The sequence below is a fragment of the Nerophis lumbriciformis genome, linkage group LG04, assembly GCF_033978685.3.
Source record: "Nerophis lumbriciformis linkage group LG04, RoL_Nlum_v2.1, whole genome shotgun sequence".
In the NCBI taxonomy this organism is placed as follows: domain Eukaryota; kingdom Metazoa; phylum Chordata; class Actinopteri; order Syngnathiformes; family Syngnathidae; genus Nerophis; species Nerophis lumbriciformis.
The window spans coordinates 22565141-22592880 of NC_084551.2; the positions used below are offsets into that span (position 1 = coordinate 22565141).

The 27740-nt window shown below is 38.1% G+C and overlaps 1 protein-coding gene and 1 long non-coding RNA gene across 4 annotated transcripts in view; one reads left to right on the plus strand and one right to left on the minus strand.

Moving 5' to 3' along the window:
- Nucleotides 1-27740, plus strand: part of LOC133597770 (CUB and sushi domain-containing protein 3-like) — a 589433-nt gene that overhangs the window by 490428 nt on the left and 71265 nt on the right. For both annotated transcript variants that reach the window (XM_061950753.2, XM_061950761.2), the window contains exons 58-60: nt 2139-2315; nt 6992-7174; nt 19296-19469. In XM_061950753.2, coding sequence (XP_061806737.1) covers nt 2139-2315; nt 6992-7174; nt 19296-19469 — 534 coding nt within the window. The remainder of the gene's footprint in view (nt 1-2138; nt 2316-6991; nt 7175-19295; nt 19470-27740) is intronic.
- On the minus strand, nt 1646-27084 carry LOC133597788 (uncharacterized). 2 transcript variants are annotated; one of them, XR_009814683.1, is made up of 5 exons: nt 27028-27084; nt 26627-26802; nt 25976-26041; nt 4907-5073; nt 1646-2335 (listed from the first exon to the last, which is right to left on the minus strand). It is a non-coding gene; the product is annotated as an uncharacterized lncRNA (long non-coding RNA). The 2 variants fall into 2 exon arrangements; XR_009814682.1 differs by lacking the exon at nt 25976-26041.

The following is a 27740-nucleotide window of genomic DNA, read 5'->3' on the forward strand; positions in this document are numbered from 1 at the left end:
TTGCAATTCAGAAAAGGTGTTACAAATTAGCGATGTGTGCTGCTGGTTCAACACATCACACACAGGTCAGAGCGTAATAAATGAAGGTGCAGAAAATGATCGTCTTTGTGGTAAAAGTCCCATATGCACGCAAAATCCTCATTTAAATAAGGCTGTCTGCACTACTTTTCAATCGCACACACAGTGTTAGTACATCACATGCAACACGGCCACTCATAATACACACTATTTTATTTTTTTGCTCATGCTGTTCAGCGCGTAGTATTTTGATTTTAGTAAGCTAGGTCCTAAATGTTTTTTGTTCTCACTCACTAAAATTGGATGTTACGTTAGTAAACTATTTTTGGCGCAAACTGCAAGGAATCAAAACAAAGTTGTTCCAGTGGTGCACTTGCTTAAATTGACTATCTAGCAAGAGACACGCTACAAAACCTGAAATTGGAGGTGTGGGAACACTTTGGATAGACAAAGGGAGTCATTCAAGGCAACTGATCTCGAAAACCTGCAGAAATAAAGGGGTTCAACACTATTAGCTGCGGCTTTAGCCGATCACCACCAATTTTTAAACACCAAAGTAAAGGTAACACATAATAACCGAGTGAAATTATGGTAGTGGCAAGTTACCTAATGAAGCATTAAGTTGGAAGGGATTTAAATATAAACATGTCACCGACAATCAGTGGCGAAACGGTGAGAGTTAAACTGTCAGTTCAGTGTAAACAAACAATTAGCAAAGCGGCATTCTTGTCCGTAGCCTACTGTATTATTTGATCACTGTCTAATTTCTGACAGCAATAATTACCACATTAGAATCTCTAAAGAATGTTAATGTGATGTTGTACATTGGTTTATTTTTAGTGTTATGCCATGAATTAACAACAATCACAAATAAATTATATGTACTGTAGCAGGTGTAGGATTAAATAAGCTCAGCTTCTTTCTACTTCTTTGAGACATGTTGAATTGTGTAATTGTGAATATGTGCTACAGTTATGGATTGGTAGAGAATTCGGTACTTTTATAGATACTGACCAAATTCCGTCAGTACTACCGGGTATCAACTCATGTAAAATCAAACAGTGCCATATTTCGATATCATTGTTGCACATGACATCACATCCGGTTATAGATCAGCTCAAAAACTCAAGTGGCACTCACACTTTTCAGTTCCACTTATCTAAATACGCTTGCTTGATCGTATTTTAAAGTGGATTTGCCATATAAATACTACTGATTAACATTTTCAGGTGCACATGGTGATTTCAACACCACCGGATTTGGTAATGAAAACTTCAACGAAGATGCACGTTACAATCAAACAGCTTGTGTGTAGTAAGTACAATATCTACTATACAATAGAAACACGTTTTAGGGTGCAACAAAAGACGAGATTCAACCTAATGGCAAAGACTACTCCCTGACCAGGAAACACAAAGTAGCCTATACACTACTGCCATCTAACGTCTTGGAATTGGCAACTGCATACAACGTCTACGAAATAATACTTGTAAATGAGACTCAGAAGTGTAAGAAAACAAGATATAACAACTTGACAGCAAAAATAACATTACCAGATTAGCGTTAAATGTCAAATGAAAAAATTAGATTCTATTGTTAGACAAATTAACATTTATTAACACATGAACACACACAGAAGTACACAAAATGGTTACCAATTTCCAGGCACCTGGAAATGGCATATCGATTCCAATGTGAAAGGTACCCATCCCTACATCCTGTGTGACCTTATATGCATGTTTGGAAATAAACTCAAACTCAATGCGTAATCATTGTGATAATCGTGAAACTGTAATTATTCCTCAATTAATAATCTTACAGTCCAAATCTATAATCGTTGCTTCCCTACTTGTATATCATGTTTTGTTTTTGAGGCTGTACAAAATAAACAGGAGCAATTCCCATCAATGAGCAGTAATCTACACTAGGTCAATGCAAAAAAAAAAAAATCCAACAATTTATCTCATAAACAAATATGGTTATCATTGTAATATGAAGAAGCCCTTTGTTCGCTTTGAGGTGAATACTCGTCATCTTCCAGCTTGTTATGGAAAATATGAAATCAATTTTTTTGTTTCACTTTTGACCCTCAACTCCTCCATTTCTCGCCTACATTGCAGCAATGCAGTGTGGGAACCCAGGGACACCTGCTCATGGCCGTATTTCCCGTGTGGATGGTACAACCTTCTCCCACTCCATTGTGTATTCCTGTATGGAGGGTTATTTCCTGTCAGGCTCGCCCACACGCCAGTGTCTGGCGAATGGCACGTGGTCTGGCATGGCTCCAAACTGCACATGTGAGTATTTTTCTGCACATCTGAAACATGAAGAATAAATGTGTTGCTGAATTTACTTTAAAGGTTTTCCACCTACTGATGTTTATCATATTTTCTGATGTATTAAGGACGTGTTGATATAATTAAAAAAATGCTTCTCGGTGAGAAGTAATAGACCATACAGCTATTCATAACTCAAAATCATGCACATGAACGCAATGACCCAATAGGTTATTGTTTCTTACCAAAACAGAATTAATTAAATAAACAAATACAAACGAACTGACAATGACTGTCATGGCTGTGAATGTCAGTCACACACGATAAACCGAATCCGTAATTTTTCTGAAGTGTTGCCTGATGAGCTTTAAAAAGTGGATTGAATTAAGCTAAAATATGCATCTAAATCTTAAAGTAGCACATACATCTATGAGCACCTTCTCTGAACTGTCAAGCTTTTAAGTGCCTTCATTTCTGCAAATGAGCCTTGCAGTAATTAGGCAGTGTGGCAAATTATACTGAATTGAAGACTATCAAATACATTTCGCAATGCATTCCCCAAAAAACTCAGAATGTTCTCGTCTCTCTTTTTCTTCCGTGTATTGGCACACATAATCAATGCTTGGTTTTATTTGAAAATGCAATATATTAGTAATTGTCAAGCTTTCTCCAGTCTCTGTCAGCCTTATCTACACCTTGAATCTACATTTACTGTAATTTCAGGGCGATGGACTGCATCTAAAACAAGCTGCACCCACCTAGTTTTTGGACAAGTTTTATTTTGTACACAATTTGGCCAGACAAGTCTATCAGCTGCAGGTGTATACATTAAAATACAAAATACTTACACATGCACTTGTGTCCGTTCTCAAATCCAAATTTGATTGCTTTTGGCTTTGGGGCTTCGTTGTATGCATTCCGTTGTTTCTTCTACATGACTAGGGTGTGTCCATAACGTGCTAAATGGCTGACTGAATTATTATGTGATTGTGTTTGATTTAATGTGAACAATTTCATACAGTTGTGGTCAAAAGTTTGCATACACTTGTAAAGAACATAATGTCATGGCTGTCTTGAGTTTCCAATAATTTCTACAACTCTTATTTTTTTGTGATACAGTGATTTGAGCACATACTTGTTGGTCACCAAAAAACATTCATGAAGTTTGGTTCTTTTATGAATTTAAAATAGTTCTACTGAAAATGTGACCAAATCTGCTGGGTCAAAAGTATACATACAGCAATGTTAATATTTGGTTACATGTCTCTTGGCAAGTTTCACTGCAATAAGGCGCTTTTGGTAGCCATCCACAAGCTTTTGGTTGAATTTTTGACCACTTCTCTTGACAAAATTGGTGCAGTTCAGCTAAATGTGTTGGTTTTCTGACATGGACTTGTTTCTTCAGCAGTGTCCACACATTTAAGTCAGGACTTTGGGAAGGCCATTCTAAAACCTTAATTCTAGCCTGATTTAGCCATTCCTTTACCATTTTTGGCGTGTGTTTGGGGTCATTGTCCTGTTGGAACACCCAACTGCGCCCAAGACCCAACCTCTGGGCTGATGATTTTAGGTTGTCCTGAAGAATTTGGAGGTAATCCTCCTTTTTCATTGTCCCATTTACTCTCTGTAAAGCACCAGTTCCATTGGCAGCAAAACAGGCCCAGAGCGTAATACTACCACCACCATGCTTGACGGTACGATGGTGTTCATGGGATTAAAGGCCTCACCTTTTCTCCTCCAAACATATTGCTGGGTATTGTGGCCAAACAGCTCAATTTTTGTTTCATCTGACCACAGAACTTTCCTCCAGAAGGTCTTATTTGTGTCCATGTGATGTAGTAGAAATTATTGGAAACTCAAGACAGCCATGACCTTATGTTCTTTACAAGTGTATGTAAACATTTGACCACAACTGTAAATACAGTTGTTTCGCTAAATAATGCTATATTTTTGTATTTTGTCATTTAATATACATGTTTCACACGGAAAACAATTAAACAATATAATGTACGATTTATTACGTTATAGACTGATGTGAAAATGTTGAAAAATCAAGTGCCGCAAGTCCCGGCAAAAAAACATAACCTAATAATCATACATGTGATTGTTTGTGGTGTGAAAAATGTGTTTTAACTGACAAATTAAAAATGTAGCATTATTTAGAATGACTATTGTACTCAAGTGAAAGATTTCTTCAATGCGCATGTACGTCACTGCATTCTTTTGATTCAAATGCCTGCACAAATGCGGGGTGTTCATGAATTCCAATAGGAGCATGTCTCGCCAGCACACCAACACCATTTTAGAAGTACCAGAAATGTACAGTAAATAATATCCTACCCTAACAATAACACAAACGTGAGGCCAGTGCAATACGTAACCCAGAACACTGGCAAACATATGATATGATTCACAAGCTCGCAATATTATTCACGCCAACAGCAATGTTATACATTTGACATCATTCGATAGAACCCATGGATCATATGAAGCAATGAAAACAAGTGTTGGGCTCTTTAGTATTGTTAGACAGCTTGTTATTTTTGTTGTAAGCCCTGTTTATGTATTTATTATATACATGTTACATGTTGTCAACATGTGTTGGTTTGTACCTTTTTTTTAAACACATTCTGCACTGACGTACTTTCTTTGGGGTTTTTTTCTGTTTGGGGTTTGAAGATAGGATTAGATGTGGACTTCATGCCAGCATACTGATCAGTGTGTTGGATGAGATAAATGTTGTCTCCAAGTATTCCTGTTACATGAAACATCACAGTTCCTATTGAGAGATAAAAATGTTAATGCAGGTAAAAGTAATACACAAATAACTTATGTCTATCCACATGTGTACAGTAGCTTTTCCATCAGACTAACATCAGAGGAATACATAAATCAAGCAAAAGAGAGTGAGAGCATACAGGTAGTGAATTAAAAAATGTCAATTGTTGTAGCAAATTGCCTGCAACTTTTTGACATTGTGTTGACACATTGTGTAATTTATGAATCAATGCACTCAGACTAGTCTTCAGTTTTTTTGTGTATTTTTTGCCTTCCAGTCCAGTAAAAGGCTCTTTTTTCCCAAATGTGCTTTTTTCTTTACTAATTGACATTTTCATCAACTGCTTTCTTATTTCATGCCAACCGCCTGCGGCTTTTGTTTGGAGAGACTTATCAAATTTAATTCCAGATAATATGCTACAGTGGAGTCTTAACCGCTTGAGGTGGTCTCCTGAATTATCATCAGGCTTTTGTAATGTGCACATTTCATACAAATGTTTTAAAAGTTCAATCAAGCCATTAAAAGTGCTGGTGTCAGAGTGTATCAAGAGACAGTGCTTATATATACAATAGACAATATAATATGTTTCAACCAGATATCCTCCTAAGAACAAGCAAACCTGTTCGTTGGACTTTTTGTTGCCGATCTACTCCTTTTTGTCAAAGTTACATGTTTTAGATCAAAATAGCCCTGTTATGCAAAATACAAATGTTCACTGCAGAGTGCATGTCTGCCTCACAGCCAAGTGGGTTTGCATCTTGGCTCGGACCGGTCTGTTTGGATAGTAGTGCATACACGAGGAAAATGTATCAAAATATTTCCAAGAAAACCTTACAAAGCACCAAAAGGTACACACAACCTTCATCAATGAAAAACAGACACATTGAACCTTCATTTTTTTTCTCCAGAATTTAACTTACTTTACTTTTTAACATGCCTTGTTCTGCTTTTCATGTTCAAGTTGAAAATATTTAGCTGTCCTATTTGAGAAAACACAGGGCACAGTGCTCAGATCCTAGCAACTCAAACAAGATCTCATCCAGAATTTGGATGAATACATCCAAGTGTTGATATCCTTGGCAGGAACTGATTATAAACAAACAGGAATTAATTTCATGTTGGAGGCGTTTGCAAAGACGACCATATGCATCAAACTGCCCCTTTCATTAAGGCGAAAAAGTCAGGCAAGTTTTTTTTAATAAGCGAGTGTAAATTAAGACTGAAAGATTAGAGAGGGGCTATGAAAAAGCAATTAAAATAAGGTTGGCAACATGTTTTTCCATCAGATAGAATGAGGTCAATACCTGACATTGTAATGGGCAACACCCAGCCATGTGTTTTGGCATAGTAGCAAACAACTTCTACAAAGGCAGCAGCTGAAATCGTCAAATACCGAGAGCTGAACCATCTACATCAAAAGTATATGTTCCTAGTATAGTCCACCATCAATCCCACAATCCTCAAGGTGGAACTGCTCAGTTTTTTAGTGTGCGTATATACCCTTTGCATTATGGTTAGCCATTTTTATGGTGCACCAGTGTATCATTCAAACCCACAAAGTTTGAAAATAAATGTGTATGTGAGACTATTATTTTTTATGTGTACCTTCTGCAAATATTGCAAATAAAGGGACAGCGAGATTGGGAGACCAACAATAAATTGGAATAAAAAAAAAAAGTTGCCCTCTCCTGTGTTTTCACAACTTCAGATTGCTTTCTGAAACAAAGTGAAAGAATATGTGAATGTCAAAAGGTACCTGTTGTCAGCAATACCTCAACGTTCAAGTATAATGGTGTTGCTATAACCAATAATGTGCAGTGAGGAATTAGTGTTGTCATTTTGTAAGCAGCATTTCCATGTTCTTCTTGATTTTGATGAAGTTATATTTCTAATGTTTTTGCTTTCTCCATGATGACAGTGATCACTTGTGGTGACCCTGGAAGCCCAGCAAATGGACTTAGACTTGGAGATGATACCACCGTGGGCCACAATGTGACGTTTTTATGTCAGCTGGGCTATGTGATGGTGGGAGGAGACCAAAACGTTACTATGACCTGCACCAACAACGGCACGTGGAGTGGCACCATTCCAGCATGCAAGGGTAAGGGCCACTCGCTCGCATTGTACGTTTTTGTTCTCGTTTAAAATGGAGGTAGATAAACATAAAAATATTACACATATAAAACCCATCTAACCTCCTGAAAATCAGCAATTGTTTTGCGTAACAGGGAGATTTATTTCCAAAATGTGTAACTCTGACAATAGAAATAGACAAAAGGTTGGCTGCACAAAAAGCTGGTTTTGAGTATACTATTCAAAATAATTAAATCCTTGAAATGACAAAAAACAAGTGAACTGAATGTTGTTTGTTTCTGTTTGTTCAAACATACTCAAGGAAGGTAAAAAATGTGCATGAATAACAATTGATGACCATATGTTTTGTTTGACTGAATCAAGAAAATAATAAAAGGTAATGTACATAGTTATAGATGACTGGTATACCATACACACGGACCTTAGCAGATTTTACGAGATATATTGTGTGTCTGTCCTGCAGACATTGTCGTTATTTGTCAAACAAGTTCTAAATATCTTCCGCGGCATTGTAGATAGTGTTAAAAAGTATATGCGGTGTGGCTACTAGGAATGGGTACCAAATTTGGTAATTTTATAGGCACGCAACAAATTCCGTCAGTACTACCTGGTATCGACTCATGTAAAATCAAACAGTGCCGTGTTTCGATACCTTTGTTGCTTGAGAAGTCACGTTCGGTTGCAGATGAAACACTTGGCGAGGAAACAATCACTCAAGCAGCACTCTAAGCGGACCTTGTAAATTGCCAATTAAGCAATTATGCCTTATAAAATTGTTTTAAAGTAAAGTAAGTCTCCACTGCTCCTAAATCTGCTAGCTTGATGCTAATTTACATTGTCTTCACAATACACATGCTACTAATTAGCATTTTTACATGGAGAATTCAGCATCTCCAAACTCGGTAATCTAAGTACAACTAAGATGCACGTTACAATCAAACAGCTGGTATTAAATTCAATACTTAGAGCATTAACATGTTTTAGGGCACAACGAAGTCTAGCTATAGCTTAATGGCAAAGACACTGATGCTGAAAATCATACTTTATATTTTAACCTTAACCTGAACCCAGCAGCACAAATCACAGGTCCTTAAAACTATTAAATTCAGCAACCGTTCTGCTCATTAATATAATTTGATATGAAGTTACAATATTGATTTGTACAAAATGATTGACAACTATATTTTGACCTGTTTGTTATCTGAAAATGAAAGAAGTTCTGTTTATTTTTCATGCAGCAACTGCCACAACTCCCTCATGTTGATAAAATGGCTGAAAACCTAAAGTATGCTAATTTTGGACAGGGCTTAAACATGTGCAGAATGTTGGGGTATTAGCCATTTGTACCACAGCAAGAAAGTGGTTGTTTGTTGGAATTTCTGTATTGATTGAATATATCGGTTTCACACATGCTTGCATGAGATAACTAATTATTTTATACATATACCATAGTCCAAAAACATTCATTGAGGTAAAATGGACCTATATTCACATCATTGGTGCGAATATACTGTAAGTGTGAATAGGTTTTCCTGCAATTGACTGGCGACCAGTTCATGATGCATCCCACTTCAGATAGGCTCCAGAAAATTAACCAAAGTATTTACTATTCAGAATGGTGATAAGTAGTTTAAAAGGGACAACCGCAGCTTGGACCTCCATAAACACCCTAATAAACAAGACTTTAGGGATTAACTGGCCACATAAACACAGCCTAAAATAGAAAGGTGTGTGTGTGTGTGTGTGTGTGTGTGTGTGTGTGTGTGTGTGTGTGTGTGTGTGTGTGTGTGTGTGTGTGCGTGTGTGCGTGTGTGTGTGCGTGTGTGTGTGTGTGTGTGTGTGTGTGTGTGAGCTGAATGTAGTAGAAGACTCAAAAACAAAACAAGGAATTTGATACGACAGAACTCGTGACACAACAAGGGAGAACCAAAAGGCAACAAAGCGGGAAATAGTCGTCGGGACAGAAGGACAGGGCAGACACGGGTGTGTTGTCAAGCGGAAAAAACAAACAAAGACTGTTAAAGAACATAAATATAGATTAAAAAAAGAAAACAATATAATCCTTAAACTAAAGACTGAGACTGCAGCAGGTATAAAAGCTGCATGCGGCATGCCGTCAACCTTGGTAAGTGTGCTGTAACAACCTTGGCATGCTGCCATTCTGCCATGTACAATAAAAAGTACATGCTTACATACTGAGCTTTAATGAGATTAGCAAGCAAGGTGACAGAGTTTCCTATGTGGTCACACACTGGCATATAACTCTCTTAAGTGTGCTGAAGTGGCAATAGCACATCAGAGTGCCTGTGAGACAAGCACGTACTTTAATGAAGGCATATTTGTTTGTATACACACATTTGCTGTTGACTAAATTATACCCTTCATTGCGTAATTAGAACTGCACCTTATATTTCTTGGCAACATATTTGGGCCTAGAAAAACAAAGCATTCAGAATTGATGGTCCATAATGAAGGTTGTAATTGTTTCAGCTACTACTACAACAGTGTGTCAAGAGTTCTACTTGTATGTCAAAGCGTGAAGTACCTCTGAGACCTGATGATTGATTACCAGCGAGTCCTCAATTTTACAACCACAATCACTGTAATGGTTCTCTAAAAAGTTAACTGCACAGGCCTGTGCTCTCTCTGTGGACTTGATTTGTGTTAATGTTGTTGAATCCAGCACAAGCATCAGGGGTCCCATGCGTTTCGGAAAACCTGGAAAAGTATTGTCCCAATTTTCCAGTCAGAGAATGAGATAAAAGGTCAAATGTTATTGAATTGGGTTCATACCCCACCTGCCTTGTGACCGAATGCAAAGGGGTTAAAAGTTATCCGCGTGCATGTCTGTAATTCACTTAAATAAAGGCACAGCCCTTCTCTGCTTCTAGCCGGCATACCGCCCGACGTGACGCATTTCTGCTTGGAGCAGTTCTGTAACCCAGCGCTTACTTTGACTTTGTCACTGGATTTAGCAACTTTTCAAACCCTGTTCAGGATTTAAAGCCTTGAGGCAAAACTAATGACCAGAATTCAAAAAAGTTTGCTCGTATTGTTCCGCGAATGTAAGGTTTTCTCTCTGTTCTCTGTTGAGTGACAGACACAGTAGGGTTACTGTTGCTGTGTCATTTACTACGCCGGGTTGAATAATTAAGATCATTAATTTGAACTAAAAGTAGTTAACAGAGTGCAATGAGCACAGAAAACAAGGAAAAAATGGGAAAAGTAGGCAGTGCAAGCAAACCACTGACATGTCTTACGGTATTACCACTGTTAGCATGAATGCATAAATTAATGTGATTTAACATTACAGCTATCAGTCATTCATGTAGTAGCTACAAATGTTTTGAATTCAGGGAAAGAGTGAGAACCAGGAAGCATGCGTTGTAGCGACTGTTCGTCCATGACCAATGCATCAAACTCTTGATTTTAAAGTCACAGATTAGCGTGTCTGCCACAGCAATCCTAAAAGTAACTATTAGCACGGGAGATTAACGACAGCGGACAGTTTTCACAACGGCATGCAAACGAAAGATGGCTGGCTCGTTGTTGCTAAGAAACTATTCCCAAGTCGCTTCCTCAGTTACAGAGAACAAAGCTACTTTTGGATTTGCTCCATAGAGAACGGCGAATCACAGATGAAACATGAGAGAAAATAGGTTGTCGGAGATTGGCAGGCAGTCAGACATCCAATAAGAAAGAGATGAGGCAAAGGCAGGTATGATGCATGACTCTATCATTAATTGAGATGAGAATAGATATCAGCAGAGATGTTCCAATCCAGATCATGGGATTTTGCCTTTTTTAACTGATGGATGATTGGCTGATGAGCCGTGGAGTTCATCCGATCTTTACCGCAGCTGTGTCCCAGTGTGTGCATGACTAAAAACGTGAAAGATTCCTTCAGAAGGGATGCATACTCAGGGAGACACAATTACATTTCCATATTCATTGTTACACACATGCAGGAGTTGCATGAGTTCCAGAAGGGTGATTGTGTCTTACTGGAGCCCTGGCTCGAATTTGAGCGTAAACTGCAACAAAAGCATTGTCTATCCACAGTGCAAAGCTGCTTCTAAGATACAAATCCTCACCACCAATGGCGGAAAATGAACTAAGTTTCTTTCAAGTATCATTATTACTGAAGGACTTGAGGAAAAATAATTGTTAAACATGCTACACACACACACCAGCGACCACAGCGACAAAATAAACTAATTGCTAATGCTTCAATGTAAAGTAATCCCTATCTTGGGACTGCCTGTTGTCGTATAGTTTGTGACTCTTCTGACTGTTTAAGTCGTTGTTGTTCGAGAGACTAAACAGGGAAGGATTGTTTTAAAAAGCCCACCACCCACAATTCAAAACTATCAAAGTGACACTAACTTGAAATATTTCAATTATTCATGAGCTCTGTACTCTGGTATGTAATGGATGTTGGGTGCACCGATGTTACCCAAGGCAATTGTACACAAAGAATATGTATGTTTCTGTCCATGCAAGTGTAACTCTGGAATAGTGCATGAAGCTCCAAACCTCCAAGCCCTGTTCCTTGACATCTCGCACAGCAGCTCAGGCCCTCGGCCCCCATCATCGTCAGCTTGATGGGGGGGGGGGGGGGGTGCAAAGTGCAACCAAAGGCTGTTTTACTTAGAAACTTTAGTTGCGGTTGAGCTGCGTGATGTAACACCAAAAATGTTTTGAATTGTTTTGTTTTGTGTAAATGCTTGATTTTCAAAATTAAAGTGTTTACAAAGTACAAAGAAGAAGAACCATGAGAAACATTCTGAATTTATTTCATCCATCCATTCATTTCCTAGATAATCTTATTTATCTCACCATATGAAATACAATTCACTTCACTAATTATTATTTATTTATTTTTAATGTTGTTACTTATGGAGTATATTGGGAATAAATTGAGAACAGGAAGTGAACAAAAGTTTTAGCAACTGCTAAATTAAGGAAAAGGTTTAGGATTAAATAAGCTCTGCTTCTTCCTACTCTTTTTCGGACATGTTGGATAGACAAATTGGAAATTGTGATGTACCATATTTTTGTTCCAAATAAACACAAACTCAACTCAACTCAACTTCCTATAGTGATAAATGTTTAAACATTGGTGGTCAAGGTATGATGTCTGTTTTTTGTGTTTTTTTTTAACTCACCGTGCTGGTTTCTAAGGGAGACTGCAAACACTCTTTCACCCACAACTTTTTTAGATGTTTGGGGTTCTTTGATGTAGTGTGTTGTGTCGCATTAAAGTTGCATGGAAATTTATTTCTCATGCATTTTTCAGCAGACAATTAATTGCGTGAAGGTTTCACTATGTAAAGGCAACCTTCTTCATTGCACAGATGCTCACACACCACCGTGCACGCATGCAGCCACACGGGAGCGTTTAATTGCCCAGCTGTCTCCCTCGTGCACACACAGACACTAAAGCGAGAAACACCTTCGCGTCGGCTTCGACCACGGCTGCTGCCAGAACGCTGTCAGCTCCTACTGACCTGTATGCATTAGTCAGCCAGCCAGAGGATCCCTTTGCCTCACTCCACTGCTCTCACTTCTGCAGCAGCACTTATTTCTCTCATGGGGCAAATGAATAAAAGACAGACTAGAGAGAGGAGTCTGATTACTAAATGGGTGCTTTATATTAATTTAGACATTTCTCCAATTCATGGATCATTAGGAAGGAACGCAGATACATTTTTTTAAAATCCCTGTCAACCGCTTCCTCCACTTCCTCAGTCTCTCTCAAAAGGCGTTTTAGGACAAAGCACCAAGCATTTTTTCTTCTTGGTGACTGTCTTACTGAATGAAAAAATGTCAGTTTTCTCCATCAGCCAGCCCTACCAGGTGCTCGTCTTTTATTTTGATCGATTCAGGTTTCAGTTCAGGCTGGACTTGATGTTTGTAACCGACATAACTCTGAGCATCTGTTATCTTTTCGGTGTGTTTTGGATGCTATTCTGCTGGGTTATGAGACAGTTTTCCAGAGAGGGTGGGAGAATGCGGATAAGACAAAAAAGTGGCCTTGGAAAAAAAAAAAGAAAAACTGAAAAAGATAAAGAGATTCACTAGTGCATAATTTTGCACTTAATGTGAGCTTGTCAGTAGTCATGCTTTTGTGAGTAGCGCACACACGCGCACACACACGCACACACACACACACACACACACACACACACACACACACACACACACACACACACACACACACACACACACACACACACACACACACACACATTGCAGCTGACACATTGTAAGCCTTACACGGAAAGGATTCACTTTGAATCCCTTGTTTGGCGCGTTCAACTAAGAGGCACTAATGCCGCTTAGAACTATTCAGGAACATCGGAACACTCTTTGTTTTCCTGCCGGCCTCAGGCGAGTTTTTTTTTTTTTTTACATTTACATTTCTGATGGATTTCAGATAGGATTTTAGAATGTCTGGCTTAAGGTCGACTCACTGATCCAAAGCGTATTGCTTGTTTAACCCTGGTGTACCCCTAGGGCTCAAAACAGGCATTACATGTGTTCTTGATTTGATATAATTGTTCAGTTTGAAGGTTAGGGGTCCCACATTTTTGCCAGGGAGTTTTTTTATGTTTAAATAAAATTGTATTTGATTGCAACATTGTGAGAATAAGATCGAAACATAAAGTATACACACATTCTGTTAAGACCTCTTTTGGCCCCATTGACTCCCATTACAACTGAGATTCTCAACAGACTGTAATCCATGTATATTACTATCCTTTTTCCATGCAAAACCAAATTAAATCTTATTATTGCCGATTTAAAAACAAGAAAATATTATTGTGGTGTAATTGTGCCCCTAAACACCAGGTGGCTCCAGAAAAAAAATTAGCATAATCTTCAGAGCTTTGATGAGCTGAATTAGTTAAACTGCCAATAAATCGCTGAAATGGAATGAAAATGATCTTGAGCAGATATGATCTTGATTTAACATGGCAGATATGTTTTAAAGACTTGTGTGAAGTCAATAAACTCAACTGCTTTCTCTCAATCTAGCTCAGTAGGCACTGTAAAAATAATATTTGTATACTTGTCTACTGTATCCAAATCAATGATGTTATAAATGATTGACGTATTCAAGACTTGAAAAATTGCAGTCTGCAACCTATTTTTAGAAAGCTTGCATAATATGCATTTTTCCATTATACATTTACAGTAATTATTTTGGACAAAAAGGTCATAAAGCATACAAAAAATTAAATAAATAAATATAAATATATACATAAATGTTATATCAATAAATAGAACTGAAGTTGTTACAAGGTTTTAGCAATGAGACAAAAAAAACACTTATTGCTGAGTTACAACACTTTTATGAGCAGATCCCTTTTTGATCCTAAGAGAAAGTGCGTATAGTCAATCTTAAGATTGCAGAAGGGTTAAATCAACAGCCTAACAACCAACCCCTTACAAAAAAAGTACCACACCTTAAAGCATACTTGCCAACCCTCCTGGATTTTCCGGGAGACTCCCGAAATTCAGCACCTCTCCCGAAAACCTCCCGGGACAAATTTTCTCCCGAAAATCTCCCGAAATTCAGGCGGAGCTGGAGGTATCCTCCAGCTCCATGCGGACCTGAGTGACGTGTCGACAGCGGCCAGCCTGTTTTCACGTCCGTTTTCCCACAATATAAACAGAGTGCCTGCCTAATCATGTTATAACTGTAGAATGATTGAGGGCAAGTTCTTGGTTTCTTATGTGGGTTTATTGTTAGGCAGTTTCATTAACGTCCTCCCAGCGCGGTAACAACACACAACAACAGCAGTCACGTTTTTGTCTACCGTAAAGCAGTTTGTCTGCCGTAAACAGCAATGTTGTGACACTCTTAAACAGGACAATACTGCCATCTACTGTATATGCATATGTGACAATAACATCTAGGGCTTTTAGAGAGTGCAGTGCACAACTGCTATATATATATATATATATTTATTTTTTTATATATATTAATATGTATATATATATATATATATATATATATAAATATATATATATATATATATATATTTATATATATATAATAATATATATATATATATATATATGTATATATAGCTAGAATTCACTGAAAGTCAAGTATTTCATATATATATATATATATATATATATATATATATATATATATATATATATATATATATATATATATACGGCGTGGCGCAGTGGAAGAATGGCCGTGCACGACCCGAGGGTCCCTGGTTCAATCCCCACCTAGTACCAACCTCGTCATCCGTGTCCTGAGCAAGACACTTCACCCTTGCTCCTGATGGGTGCTGGTTAGCGCCTTGCATGGCAGCTCCCTCCATCAGTGTGTGAATGTGTGTGTGAATGGGTAAATGTGGAAGTAGTGTCAAAGCGCTTTGAGTACCTTGAAGGTAGAAAAGCGCTATACAAGTACAACCCATTTATTATCATTTATATATGTGTGTGTGTATATATATATATATGTGTGTGTGTATATATATGTATATGAAATACTTGAGTGTATATATATATATGAAATACTTGAGTATTCTATATATATATATATATATATATATATATATATATATGAAATACTTGACTTGGTGAATTCTAGCTGTAAATATACTCCTCCCCTCTTTACCTACCCCCCCCCCCCCCCCCCCCCCCCCCGACCACGCCGCCCCCACCTCCCGAAATCGGAGGTCTCAAGGTTGGCAAGTATGCCTTAAAGTGATGGGTGCACATTGTTATGGCAACAAGGCAACAACACTGGCCTTGTTGAACAAAGGAGCAATGTGGTGATATAATCATAAACAGTGGCCTATACAATATCCTAAGTCTCAGAAAACTCCTCTAAATGTAATTGCATGCCCTTATTTTTGAAAGGATGCCAAAAGAAGCAGTCACAATGTGTGATAAAGCTGGAGAGTGTTAAGTCAGCGATCCAATTACATTGGACAGCACACACCGTTGCCCCCATTTTCTTGGTGTTATTCTCAAGGAAATAATGTTAGTTCTTGTGAAAATATCCACATACAAAAGTGTGACAGCCTTTAAAAGGACACTCTCTGGAAGACGTGTATTTAATTAAAATCCCCACCTTTTTTCCCCTGCTATGTTTTGTACATCCCTTCCATCTGTCTCTTCCTCTCACGATGCCACAGGAATACCATCGGGATTTACACATAGCTCTTATCCAGATCAACGTCCTAGTTTACAACTTCCAGCTGGGCATTTCAGAGACGCAGTTCAAAGTGGATAGGCCTTTTTTTCCCTCGTCCTCCAGAGCAAGGCCATGGAAATCCCACACTCAAGGGAGGCTTTGCTTATTCATTAGCATGAAAGAGAAGCAATTGCAAGGGGACATGTTTTGAATACACAATCAGGGGAACATGGACTTGCTAAACAAAATAATTTGCAGTAATAACTACGGCAACATCTGTATTCATTTAGTTTTTGACAACCTTTCAAGCATATTACACAGTTGAGAAAACCCTATGGATTAAGTTAAAGTTCATGTGCATGTAAAGGCAGATGTCCCAATACTTCTGACAATGGAGTGTATAATGCTCTATACTGCTGCAACATGTCCAGATGGAAATGTTTAGAGAGCTGCTGCCAAAGTAGAACAAAAGGTGGGTGCCACCTTGGAAAAGAAAATTGGAATATTCCGCAGTGGCATGTTCTACATTTACTGTTGTTATCTGTAGAGGCTGAAATGATGAAATTTAACTTTCTGAGTCCATTATCTGCCCATAATTTACGCTATAAACAACCCAAATGTGATTGCAGTTTTTTACCAGATTAGATTTGAATAGAGAGAGAGCACTTGATTTGATTTGATAGACACAGATTTAATTGAAAGGGTCCATGGGGCTACATCTGCATATTTAAAATATCTGTTAAATTGTCACAAAATATTCCGTTGCATTGCCAAAAAACTAAACCTTATCCGTGGGACCCTTCAGATAAGTGAATTTGAAAATTGACTACATTTGTCAGCCATTTGTAAGATTGCGTGTTGGATTGTATGTGCGTTTCTGTATGTGTGAAAAATGATTAGAAGAGTGAGCGGGGCATCGGGGAATGAGTATATAGGCGGTGGTGTAATGGCCTCATACAATTGCTCTAATTTATTCACATCTATAAAATCTATCTCCCATTGCGGTCTCCACAGATCTACTTCCAAGTGTTCCGGGCAAACAGAACCAAGTCTGATTGTACATGCATTTATTACTTTTGTCTTGTTAATAGCGTAGTTCATTCCTATTCCTGATATTCATATTCTGCATACATAAAATATTATGGGATTTCCAGCTTGCAATTGTCTCTCGGCTAGATGTCATAGTTTGAACTCAGAAAACAAGCCATGTCGAAGAGATGTGACGTTCGCGAACAAACTGTGTCTTTTAAACAGCTCTTTTATGTGAACGATGAGAATTGATTTGCAGTTGCATTCGTTTTGGCGCCGTTTCTTTATCTTGCAGATACAGCGTCACCCGACTGGCAATTGGACTAAGAAATAAGTCAGCGTCAAGGGAAACTTAGCAGCATTTGGATTACATTTTTGAAAAATTGTTTTCATTTATTTATTTTCTATTTATGCATTTTTTTAAATATTTATTTTTACTTCTTTTTTTCTTTGGATTCACTTTTATTGTTCATTGATATGAAGTAGTTCAAGCATACACACACTAGGTAAGGTAGTATATTTTGTATTCACATTTTTATTATGCCCTAGTTTTTTTTTTTAGTTTTATTCATATTTTTTGTATACATTTATACATTTTACTCTTGCTTATTATTTGTATTTTTTTGGTATTGTTAAAATACTGTTGTGATAAAAAGTGTTTTAGGTAAGGGAACGTTCAAGATAGTGATGTCACTATCAAAGAATGGGGATATGGCACCACCCAAGGAATGATTACACTGAAAGCACAACAAAAATAAAATGATTGCCAATATAACAGAACAATTGAAAAATATGTCTACAAATTCAAATTATTCTTATCATTATCTTGTTACTGCTACCACTAATTGTTCCCGTGATAAGAAACAACAAGCCAGTCTTTTGAACGGCTCTTTGAAAAGGAACGGCTCCTAAATCCTTTCCCTACCGTGTAGGTTCAATGCCTTATGAAAATGTTCCACCAAACTACCACCAGGTTTAAGATAGCTTTACAATTTGCAAGCTAATATTATCATGCATAATTAAGTTCACTGTGCATTCTAGTGTAACAATGTGCAGGCGTTCACTCAATCCAGAAATAATTTAATATTCTAGCAATGACTAGCAATAACATTCCAACGATATATAATGAATATGAGCAATAAAAATTGCAACCATGCAAGCATACTAGGTTATGCACTGTGTTTATAAACACATGACCTAACATATATAGTAGGCCACAGGTCCTAGATTGGCAATTTCCACTCGCCAAAGTCTCTCATTTGGCCCTGCAAACATCACCCAAATAATGAAACCATACAATTTCATAGAAAATTGCTGAGTGGCTGGATATCTCAAAGAGTAATGATGCCTGCTCTCTGATCAAGGAGACCATTGTTCAAATCACAGTCAGGCTGAATGGTAACATGTGTCATTGTTTTATTATTATTATTTAGGCGTATTGGCCCTTACTGTCTCTGCTGGGAAAAAGTATGGCATTTTCACAAATGTAAGGACTGCGGTAGGCTATTCTCTGTAAAGTCACAAGATCCTTTTAATGATCTCCAAGAGTTGGAGAAAAATTGCTTTTCTTATTCGGCTGCAACAATAGGATGCAGACGGAATTATTATGTAGTAATTTGCGGTTTTCTTATACTTTCATGTGAAAAGGTATACTGTGTAACCACATAGTCTATTTAGCCTTTCTCTTGTTTTCCTCCTAACCACAAATGTCACTTAAAAAAAAAGCAATTCGCACCAGCAGACTGTAGAAATGTACTGTAGACTTTGCACTGCTCCTATACCTGCAATATTGGATTGAACTCTTTAACAACCTTTTATCCTATCTTTTCCTAATTAACCTCTTGAAGACTCAGTTTTTGTGATTTTTGCAATGCGAGGTATATTTTGAGTGTTAAAACTCAGACTGTGCCGTTATGTTTCCCCTCAGTGGTGACATGTCCAACACCTCCATCCATCCCCAACAGCCTCTTGGCGGGCTCTGTGTGGGAGTGGGGCACCAGTGTGAGTTACAGCTGTCTGTCGGGCTACGAACTGTCCTTCCCAGCTGTGCTCACCTGCGCAGGGAACGGCACGTGGAATGGAGACCTGCCTCAGTGCTTGCGTGAGTAATAACCGGTTAACTGCATGGCGTGTGTTTTGTATCAAGTCTCACATTCTGTCTTGTACCCGGCTGCTTTCAGACCGAAAATGTTTTTTGTCAGTTGCTGCATTTCAACTTTAAGTAAACAGAACAGGCAAAATAGGCAAGTAGCTCATTGGAAACATAGATGGTGTTAGTGACCGTCATATTGATATGTTCAATTCGCACGCTGTGCCACCCTTGATAAGTTGTGTATAAACAAGCAATGTGGAATGATGGTGCATGGAAATATTGTTCAATCTATTTGTGAAAAAGGCTCTATATATTTTGGTTATTCGCATTGTCAAGAAAACCACCTCCTCTCTCAAAAGTTTCATGATGAAATATTTCACCCAACAAATGCATCCCTGTATTCCGCTATCCCGAATCATTTTGAAGTTAAATGTAAACACAACACATATTTTTAAGACGGGTCAGAAATTCTGCAAGTCAAACTTTATATGCAGTAGTTTTCATTCGTCTTGTGAGAGTTAAGACTCGTTCTATTGCTTTTTGCTGCTTACTGCTTTAAGTTACCTCAACTTAATGAAATCAATGAAAGCCATGAATAACACATGCATTTTTAATATGGGGCTCTTTGCAGAAGCAATGAATTATTGGCTAAATAAAGCAAGACAATACCGGTACTGTAAAGAAAGAGTTAAGGATAATGTATAAAAATGCATTCTTTGTCATTGCAAAGACAGACAAAAATATTGAAAATAAGAAATTGCAATAGTACCTTTTCCCCTAAAATGTAACATGACAGTTACTCTAGCTCAGTCCTTCTCAAATAGTGGCGCGGGCTCCCCTGGTGGGGCGCGGTGCGATGCCGAGGATGCACTTGTGACGTCGGGGAACATGCTTTTTTTTGCCGTACCAGAATATTATGCAGCATGTTTGTAGCACTTGGCTTCACTGTAATCACGGTGGGAGACGAGGAAAGACCGGTGTGTTATTTCCTTTAATATTATTAAGCTTAAAATGTTATGCAGAGGTATAGTTATAACAATTTTGTAGACACATTATACTATTTATTGTCACGGTGGAAAATGGGGTGGGGAGAGTGAAATATTTTCTTCTTCCTAGTGGGGGCGTAATAGAAAATATTTGAGAAGCACTGCTTTAGCCCATCACCATGTTTCCATAATGAATACAATATGAGAGCAGTGCAACTTCTGTTTATTAATTGGTAAACTTTGGGTTTATTTTAACTTGTACTTCTGCCAAATCTCTCAATGTCATTTAGTTGTGAAATTATTTCTAGGAATACACAATGTTTAGTTGTCACACCTGTTACTCTGACTTGCTCACCATCAAAACATATCTCATGAGTTAATACTACAATATATTGAAGCTGTAAATGTGTATCCCCCGCATTTTCCAACTCATTGTAACAAAGAGGTAATAAACGATCAAAGACACTGCGACTACTATCCCCATCACAGATATGGTTCTCACACACACTATGGGCCTGATTTACTAAAGGTTCGCTGGTACTAAAACACATGCGAATCTGATAGCACACACAAAGCTGATCTACTAAACGTGTGCAAAGTAGAATGTCTGTTAAGTGAGCAGAATAAGGCGTGCAATCTATTTTGCGTTTCTGTCTTCATTAATATGCAAAGTGTATGCTAATCTTCAAAAGGCCACGATACTGGGAAGAGAAGATGCAAATATAATTATTCAGCACGCGCAATGTGATTTATCAAAACTTTACACCGTTTTGCGAGCAATACTAAGTGTTTTAATAAACACGTGTCAGAAGGGCGTGCTCCTCTATCTAAAGTTGCACACACGGCTGCAGGATTGATGGACAGACGAGAATCCTCCATACTACGTGTGTGTGTTAACATATTTGGACAGTCAGAAATAAAAACTATTAGACTTATCGTCTATTCAGCGAAAAATCCTTTTTATAATTGGATAGCTGCTTGAGGGCTTAAGGGGCTGATTAAAACACATTCAACTGATCGTTTTGGTTTAATTTAATATTTTTTAATGGAGCTTGTTTTTTTTCCACATAAAATATACAGTATATTATTAAAATATTGCTTATATGGAAATAACAAATTGAAGTATGCATTTTTTGGATATTGAGCCAAAGTAAGTGCAGCCTCTCTCCAATGAGCGCACCTTCAGCTGTAAAAAAAGAAAAAAAAAAAAGCACGACTGCTTCTAAAATGCCCATAAAAAGTAATAAATGTCTCCTGCATGTTTGAAAACAAACATAGCAAAACACCTCAGGTAGGAGGATGATAACATGACTGTGCAGTATATAAGACTTTCTTCATGCTGAAGCACCGTATAGTACACGCAAAATCCTCATTTAAATAAGGCAGTCTGCACCACTTTTTAATTGCACATGCAATCTTAGTAAGTCGCAAGCAACACGCTCACTGATAGTACACACTGTTTTATTGATTGCACACACTGTTTAGTGTGTGGTAATTGGATCTTTGTACACAACCACGTTCTGTAAATTGTAAATAAAAACAGAATACAATGATTTGCAAATCCTTTTCAACCTATATTCAATTGAATAGACTGCAAAGACAAGATACTTAACGTTCAAACTGGTAAACTTTGTTTTTTTTGTAAATATTAGCTCATTTGGAATTTAATGCCTGCAACATGTTTCAAAAAAGCTGGTACAAGTGGCAAAAAAGACTGAGAAAGTTGAAGAATGCTCATCAAACACTTATTTGGAAAATTCCACAGGTGGACAGGCTAATTGGGAACAGGTGGGTGCCATGATTGGGTATAAAAGCAGCTTCATTGAAATGCTCAGTCATTCACAAACAAGGATGGTACGAGGGTCACCACTTTGTGAACAGTTTAAGAACAACATTTCTCAACCAGCTGTTGCAAGGAATTTAGGGATTTCACCATCTACGGTTCCTAATATAATCAAAAGTTTCAGGCAATTTGGAGAAATAACTTAACATAAGCGGCAAAACCAACATTGAATGCCGTGACCTTCGATCCTTCAGGCAGTACTGCATCAAAAAGCAACATCAGTGTGTAAAGGATATCACCACATGGGCTCAGGAACACTTCAGAAAACCACTGTCAGTAACTACAGTTTGTCGCTACATCTGTAAGTGAAAGTTAAAACTCTACAATGCAAAGCAAAAGCCAACACCCAGAAAAACAGCCGGCATCGCTGGGCCCGAGCTCATCTAGGATGGACTGATGCAAAGTGGAAACGTGTTCTGTGGTCTGACGAGTCCACATTTCAAATTGTTTTTGGAAACTGTGGACGTCGTGTCCTCCGGACCAAAGAGGAAAAGAACCATCCGGACTGTAATAGACACAAAGTTAAAAAGCCAGCATCTGTGATGGTATGGGGGTGTATTAGTGCCCAAGGCATGGGTAACTTACACATCTGTGAATGCACCAATAATGCTGAAAGGTACATACAGGTTTTGGAGCAGCATATGTTGCCATCCAAGCAACGTCTTTTTCATGGACGCCCCTGCTTATTTCAGCAATACAATGCCAAGCCACATTCTGCACGTGTTACAATAGCGTGACTTTGTAGTAAAAGAGTGCGGGTGCTAGACTGGCCTGCCTATAGTCCAGACCTGTCTCCCATTGAAAATGTGTAGCGCATTATGAAGCGTAAAATATGACAATGGAGACCCTGGATTGTTGAACAACTTAAGCTGTCCATCAAGCAAGAATGGGAAATAATTCCACATGAAAAGCTTCAAAAATGTGTCTCCTCAGTTCCCAAACGTTTACTGAGTGTTGTTAGAAGAAAAGACCATGTAACACAGTGGTAAAAATGCTCCTGTGCAGACTTTGTTGCAATGTCTTGCCGCCATTAAATTCTAAGTTAATGATTATTTGCCCCCAAAAAATGTGTTTCTCAGTTCAAACATTACATATCTTGTCTTTGCAGTGTGTTCAATTGAATACAGGTTGAAAATGATTTGAAAATCATTTTGATCTGTGTTTAGTTACGATTTACACAACATGGCAACTTCACTGGTTTTGGGTTTTGTAAATCAGGGCCTAAGTAGTTGGTTGTCACAATGGAATTTTGAAGGAAACACACATTTTTAAAGAGGCAAGAAGGCAGAACTAAAGTGTAATTGTATTGACAAGTTAATTAACACAATTTAAATCATTTTAACACAAAATGAGCAAAGAACATATGACCACGATTAGGCAAGCCTACCTTAGATGTGATATGTATGTATAAATGAGCGTCTGTGACAACCAAACTCGAAGAGAATGTGGCAAACCAAACCCATCTAGAATGTCTTGCTCCCATCAAGGCTAACAAGTGTGTAACAACTAGTTCGCTAGCTAACACCAATTCTAAACTAAAGCTTTCCTTTCACACTATGTTAGTGTTAGTTATAAATCCATTGTGTAAAGGCCCAAAATAAAACTACCGAGAGGCTGAATATTTACAATTTCAAATTAATAACACAATAAGTCCTCTCATCTCAAGTTAAGCGTTTTTACTCCAAAGAAGACTATGTAGGTGAGCTTTGATTCCAACTTTGTAACTCCATACCATATTTCAAAAGAGAGCACCCTGAGGTGGTGAGGTATAACAAGCATGACAACCAACCCCTTTCTCCCCTGTTTTATACACAGTACGATACCATCCCAATATTTTGCCAACGACATCAATTGTACAGTGGTACCCCAACGCACTCGTATCTAAAATCAACCTCGCCCATTGAAAATAAATGACATCATTTGAGGACTCAAGGCTAGACAGAACAAACTGAAACACGTCAAACAAAGATAAATGTCATTGTTTTGGACGTTTGTGTCTGAAAGACAGCTCGTATCTCGTAAGTTGGGGTACCACTTTAACGATACAGTGATCTGGGAAATGATATCCTGCGATACATTGTGATATAATGTTTAACTGAAACAGGGAGAACTTCTCAGGCACCGTTATTGAAAGCAAGGCCAGTGCATTGGAAAAACTTGCTGATGCGCTCCCTGGATATTTTGCATTTAAAACATTGGGAGTCGATCAAACTACAGACAAACGTTAGTCTTCCGGCTGCTGTTTTAAAAGTTTCAGGATTTAAACTAGGGATTGCATGCTGTCCTTTTTGTTACGACTGTAGAATTTGCACCAATGCAGAGGTCATCTCTGCTAATAAATGTGACTTAATAGGCAGTCTTAATGCTGGACTGCAATTAATTGTGCATACAAAAACAACACTATGGATTGCTGACTCAAGGTAAGAGGTTATAAAATGGTGATAAAAGGAAATGGTTTGCACTATATTTTGGAATCATAATGTCTCATAAAAACATGTGTGAGATCACTTGGCCCATTTAAAACTAATTATATTTAACTGCAAACTCTTGGCACCGTGACAAAACTTGTTTGTGCATTATGCTGCCTGTTGCCTCTGGTTTGAGACCTAACTGAGAACCTACCATTGATACATTTTGTGTATTGTGTACACTTACCAATCAGCACTTTCAGATTATTGGATGAGTCAAATCAAAAGGACAATTTGGGAAAGAAATGCAATATCAAAAGTAGAAAGAAAAATGCATCTGTATGGGTCTTTACCTGGATCATTTTATAGGTTCCACTACTTAGCAAAATCCTGTGGACATTTTGGTTAAATATGTTTTGCATGCAACACTTTTGTACAACTTCAAAAATACCAATCTCCTCCAAACATTTTGTCATTAATTGCTATTCATTATTCACTGATTGAAAACAGTTAAGGCAAAAAAGGCTAAGGTTTTATCGTACCAGCAGAAGTGGTGATCATTGACACACTTCGACACATCCTAAACATAACATTCATCAGCAATACACATCGACTCTTTATGTTCCATAAAACCACAATGTTGTTTAACGTGTCACACCAGACAGATGTTTTCTACGTAAAACTTTCGTTCCTTACAATTACGATCAATAAGCAGCCTGTGTTAAGAACCCGCTTCTTGTAAACATGTAGTTAAGCTAGCCTCCTGCTGCAGTACTCTAAAGAGGGAAGCAGCTCTGTGATAAATTACCGAGTTTTACGAAGGCAAATAAATGGAAATTGAGAAGAAAGAGCTGATCTTGGGTGTAGAATAGCTATTATCTACGCATTAAAATGTCAATGCAGAATTATATACAGCAATGTTCGGTACTAGTCCTCATAAATTGTGTGGCCATTATTAAGTGGTAAATCTGCTTCAGTTCGTGTTAGTCCAATACGTCTGCAGAAGTGAACCCTGCTGAGCCTGTGTTATTGCACGCATGCTCTACTGTATATGCATGTGTCATAGACCTGGCCAGATAGAATTTTGTTACTGGATGAAATAAAAACAAACGTAAATACGTTGTATCAATTGTTACACTTCCCAGACACCTAAAAATAATTTTAGCTTAGCTTTTATTGTTGACATTTAACATTAAACCAACCTGGTGTTTTTTAAATGTTCTTTCACGCAGAATAACTTTGCTTTTTTCTAAGACATACAGAAAGGTTTGCACTTACTGGAATGTGGCTGGTGGCTCTGCAATCCTGCAAATGATGATCAGCTTGATTTCTTTAAAGTCTAAACTGAAGTAAATCATGATTTCATTACATATGCATATGCTTGCTCGCAGACAGTGAAAACCGCAAAATACACTTTCCGAGGTTATTTGCCTGTCTGCAGGAAGGGCAACTTTGAATCGGCCCACTGCATATTGATTATTTCACAGACATTGATAATTCATCAAGGAAGGCAAGAGGCTAAGAGAGAGGGTAGAAATAAGTTTTGCTGTTTTTTTCACTCTTCTCTTTCATGCTCATTCACCCACACACACACACGCGCACACTCACACACTGTGCACATGAAATATTCTGAGCTTGGTTTTGCCACAGGGACATGTCCCCCCATATATATACAGTATATGTATCTGTACATTATTCTGGAGGTGCTTGAAGTTTAAGACTGATGTCTATTTCTCCTAGTGTTGTCTCAGAAAATCCCGCTTGAATACTAATGCTGTTTTACAAGTAAAGAATAATAGTTTTATCCTCTCTTTGGGTAAATTTTACTTTTCTTAGAAGTACGCCCTCATAGTAAATGTTTTTTTCATCTGAAATGTAGAATGTCTAAACAGGCTTCGTCACGTATTTAAATGTATAGTTAATTCTTACCGGGGGAGCACGGAGAGGGGTTAGTGCTCGTGCCTCACAGCAAAAAGGTCCTGAGTTCGATTCCCAAGCTCGGGGTCTTTCTGTGTGGAGTTTATATGTTCTCCCTGTGACTGCGTGGGTTCCCTCCGGGTACTTTGGCTTCCTCCCACCTCCAAAGACATGCACCTGTGGATAGGCTAATTGGCGACACTAAATTGGCCCTAGTGTGTGTGTAAATTGGGGTTAACAAACATGTCCAATGCTAAAAACAGGCCCCAACCAGGGTATGATATTCAGCTAGCAGTTAGCTTGTGAACTTGATGCCAAAACGTCATTATATTACAATAAAACGGACAAAAAGAGTTGCAATACAGTTTTAAGCACATAGCAAGTGATATTAAAGTGTATATAAAGTAACTCACTTTGTATTGACGCACACTGCCAATGAAACAATATCGAAGTTCACCGTAACTTTCAGAGCCTGCTGATGTAATGATGCGTTCAACGCCCCCTCCAGTGTCGTAAAAGTGAACTACACTCAAGCAATCCAATGACACAAAAAGAAAACAAGCATTACAGAGACAGTCTTTTGTACATTGTGAATGTAAGTGTGAATGCTGTCTATCTTCGATGAGATGGTGACTTGTTCAGGGTGTAGCCCGACTTCCGCCAGAGGGCAGCTGGGATAGGCTCCAGCACCCCCCCCGACCCCGAGGCAGTAATTGGATGGATGTAGGGATGTACGCTATGCCGATACTAGTATAGTATCACGGTACTAATGAATCAAAAACGGTACTGTACTCTGTTTGAAAAGTACCGGTTCACAATTTTGTATCTATTTATTTTTTTTAACGGGCATGACGGCGCGCCGTCACGTCATTAAATTTCTGTGTTTACGAGCAGAGGAGCATGTTTGGCAGCGCACAATCACGGAATACTGACAAGCAGACCGTGTAGACAGAAAAGGGAGAATGGACGCATTTTGGCCTAAAAAGTGACGATAAAGGTGAAGTTATAACACTGAGGATACAACAGCTCACCGGCGTCGCCGCTAACAAAAGCTAGCGCGCATGAATGTAATCAAATGCCACGAGTGATCTATACCCATACTTGCCAACCTTGAGACCTCCGATTT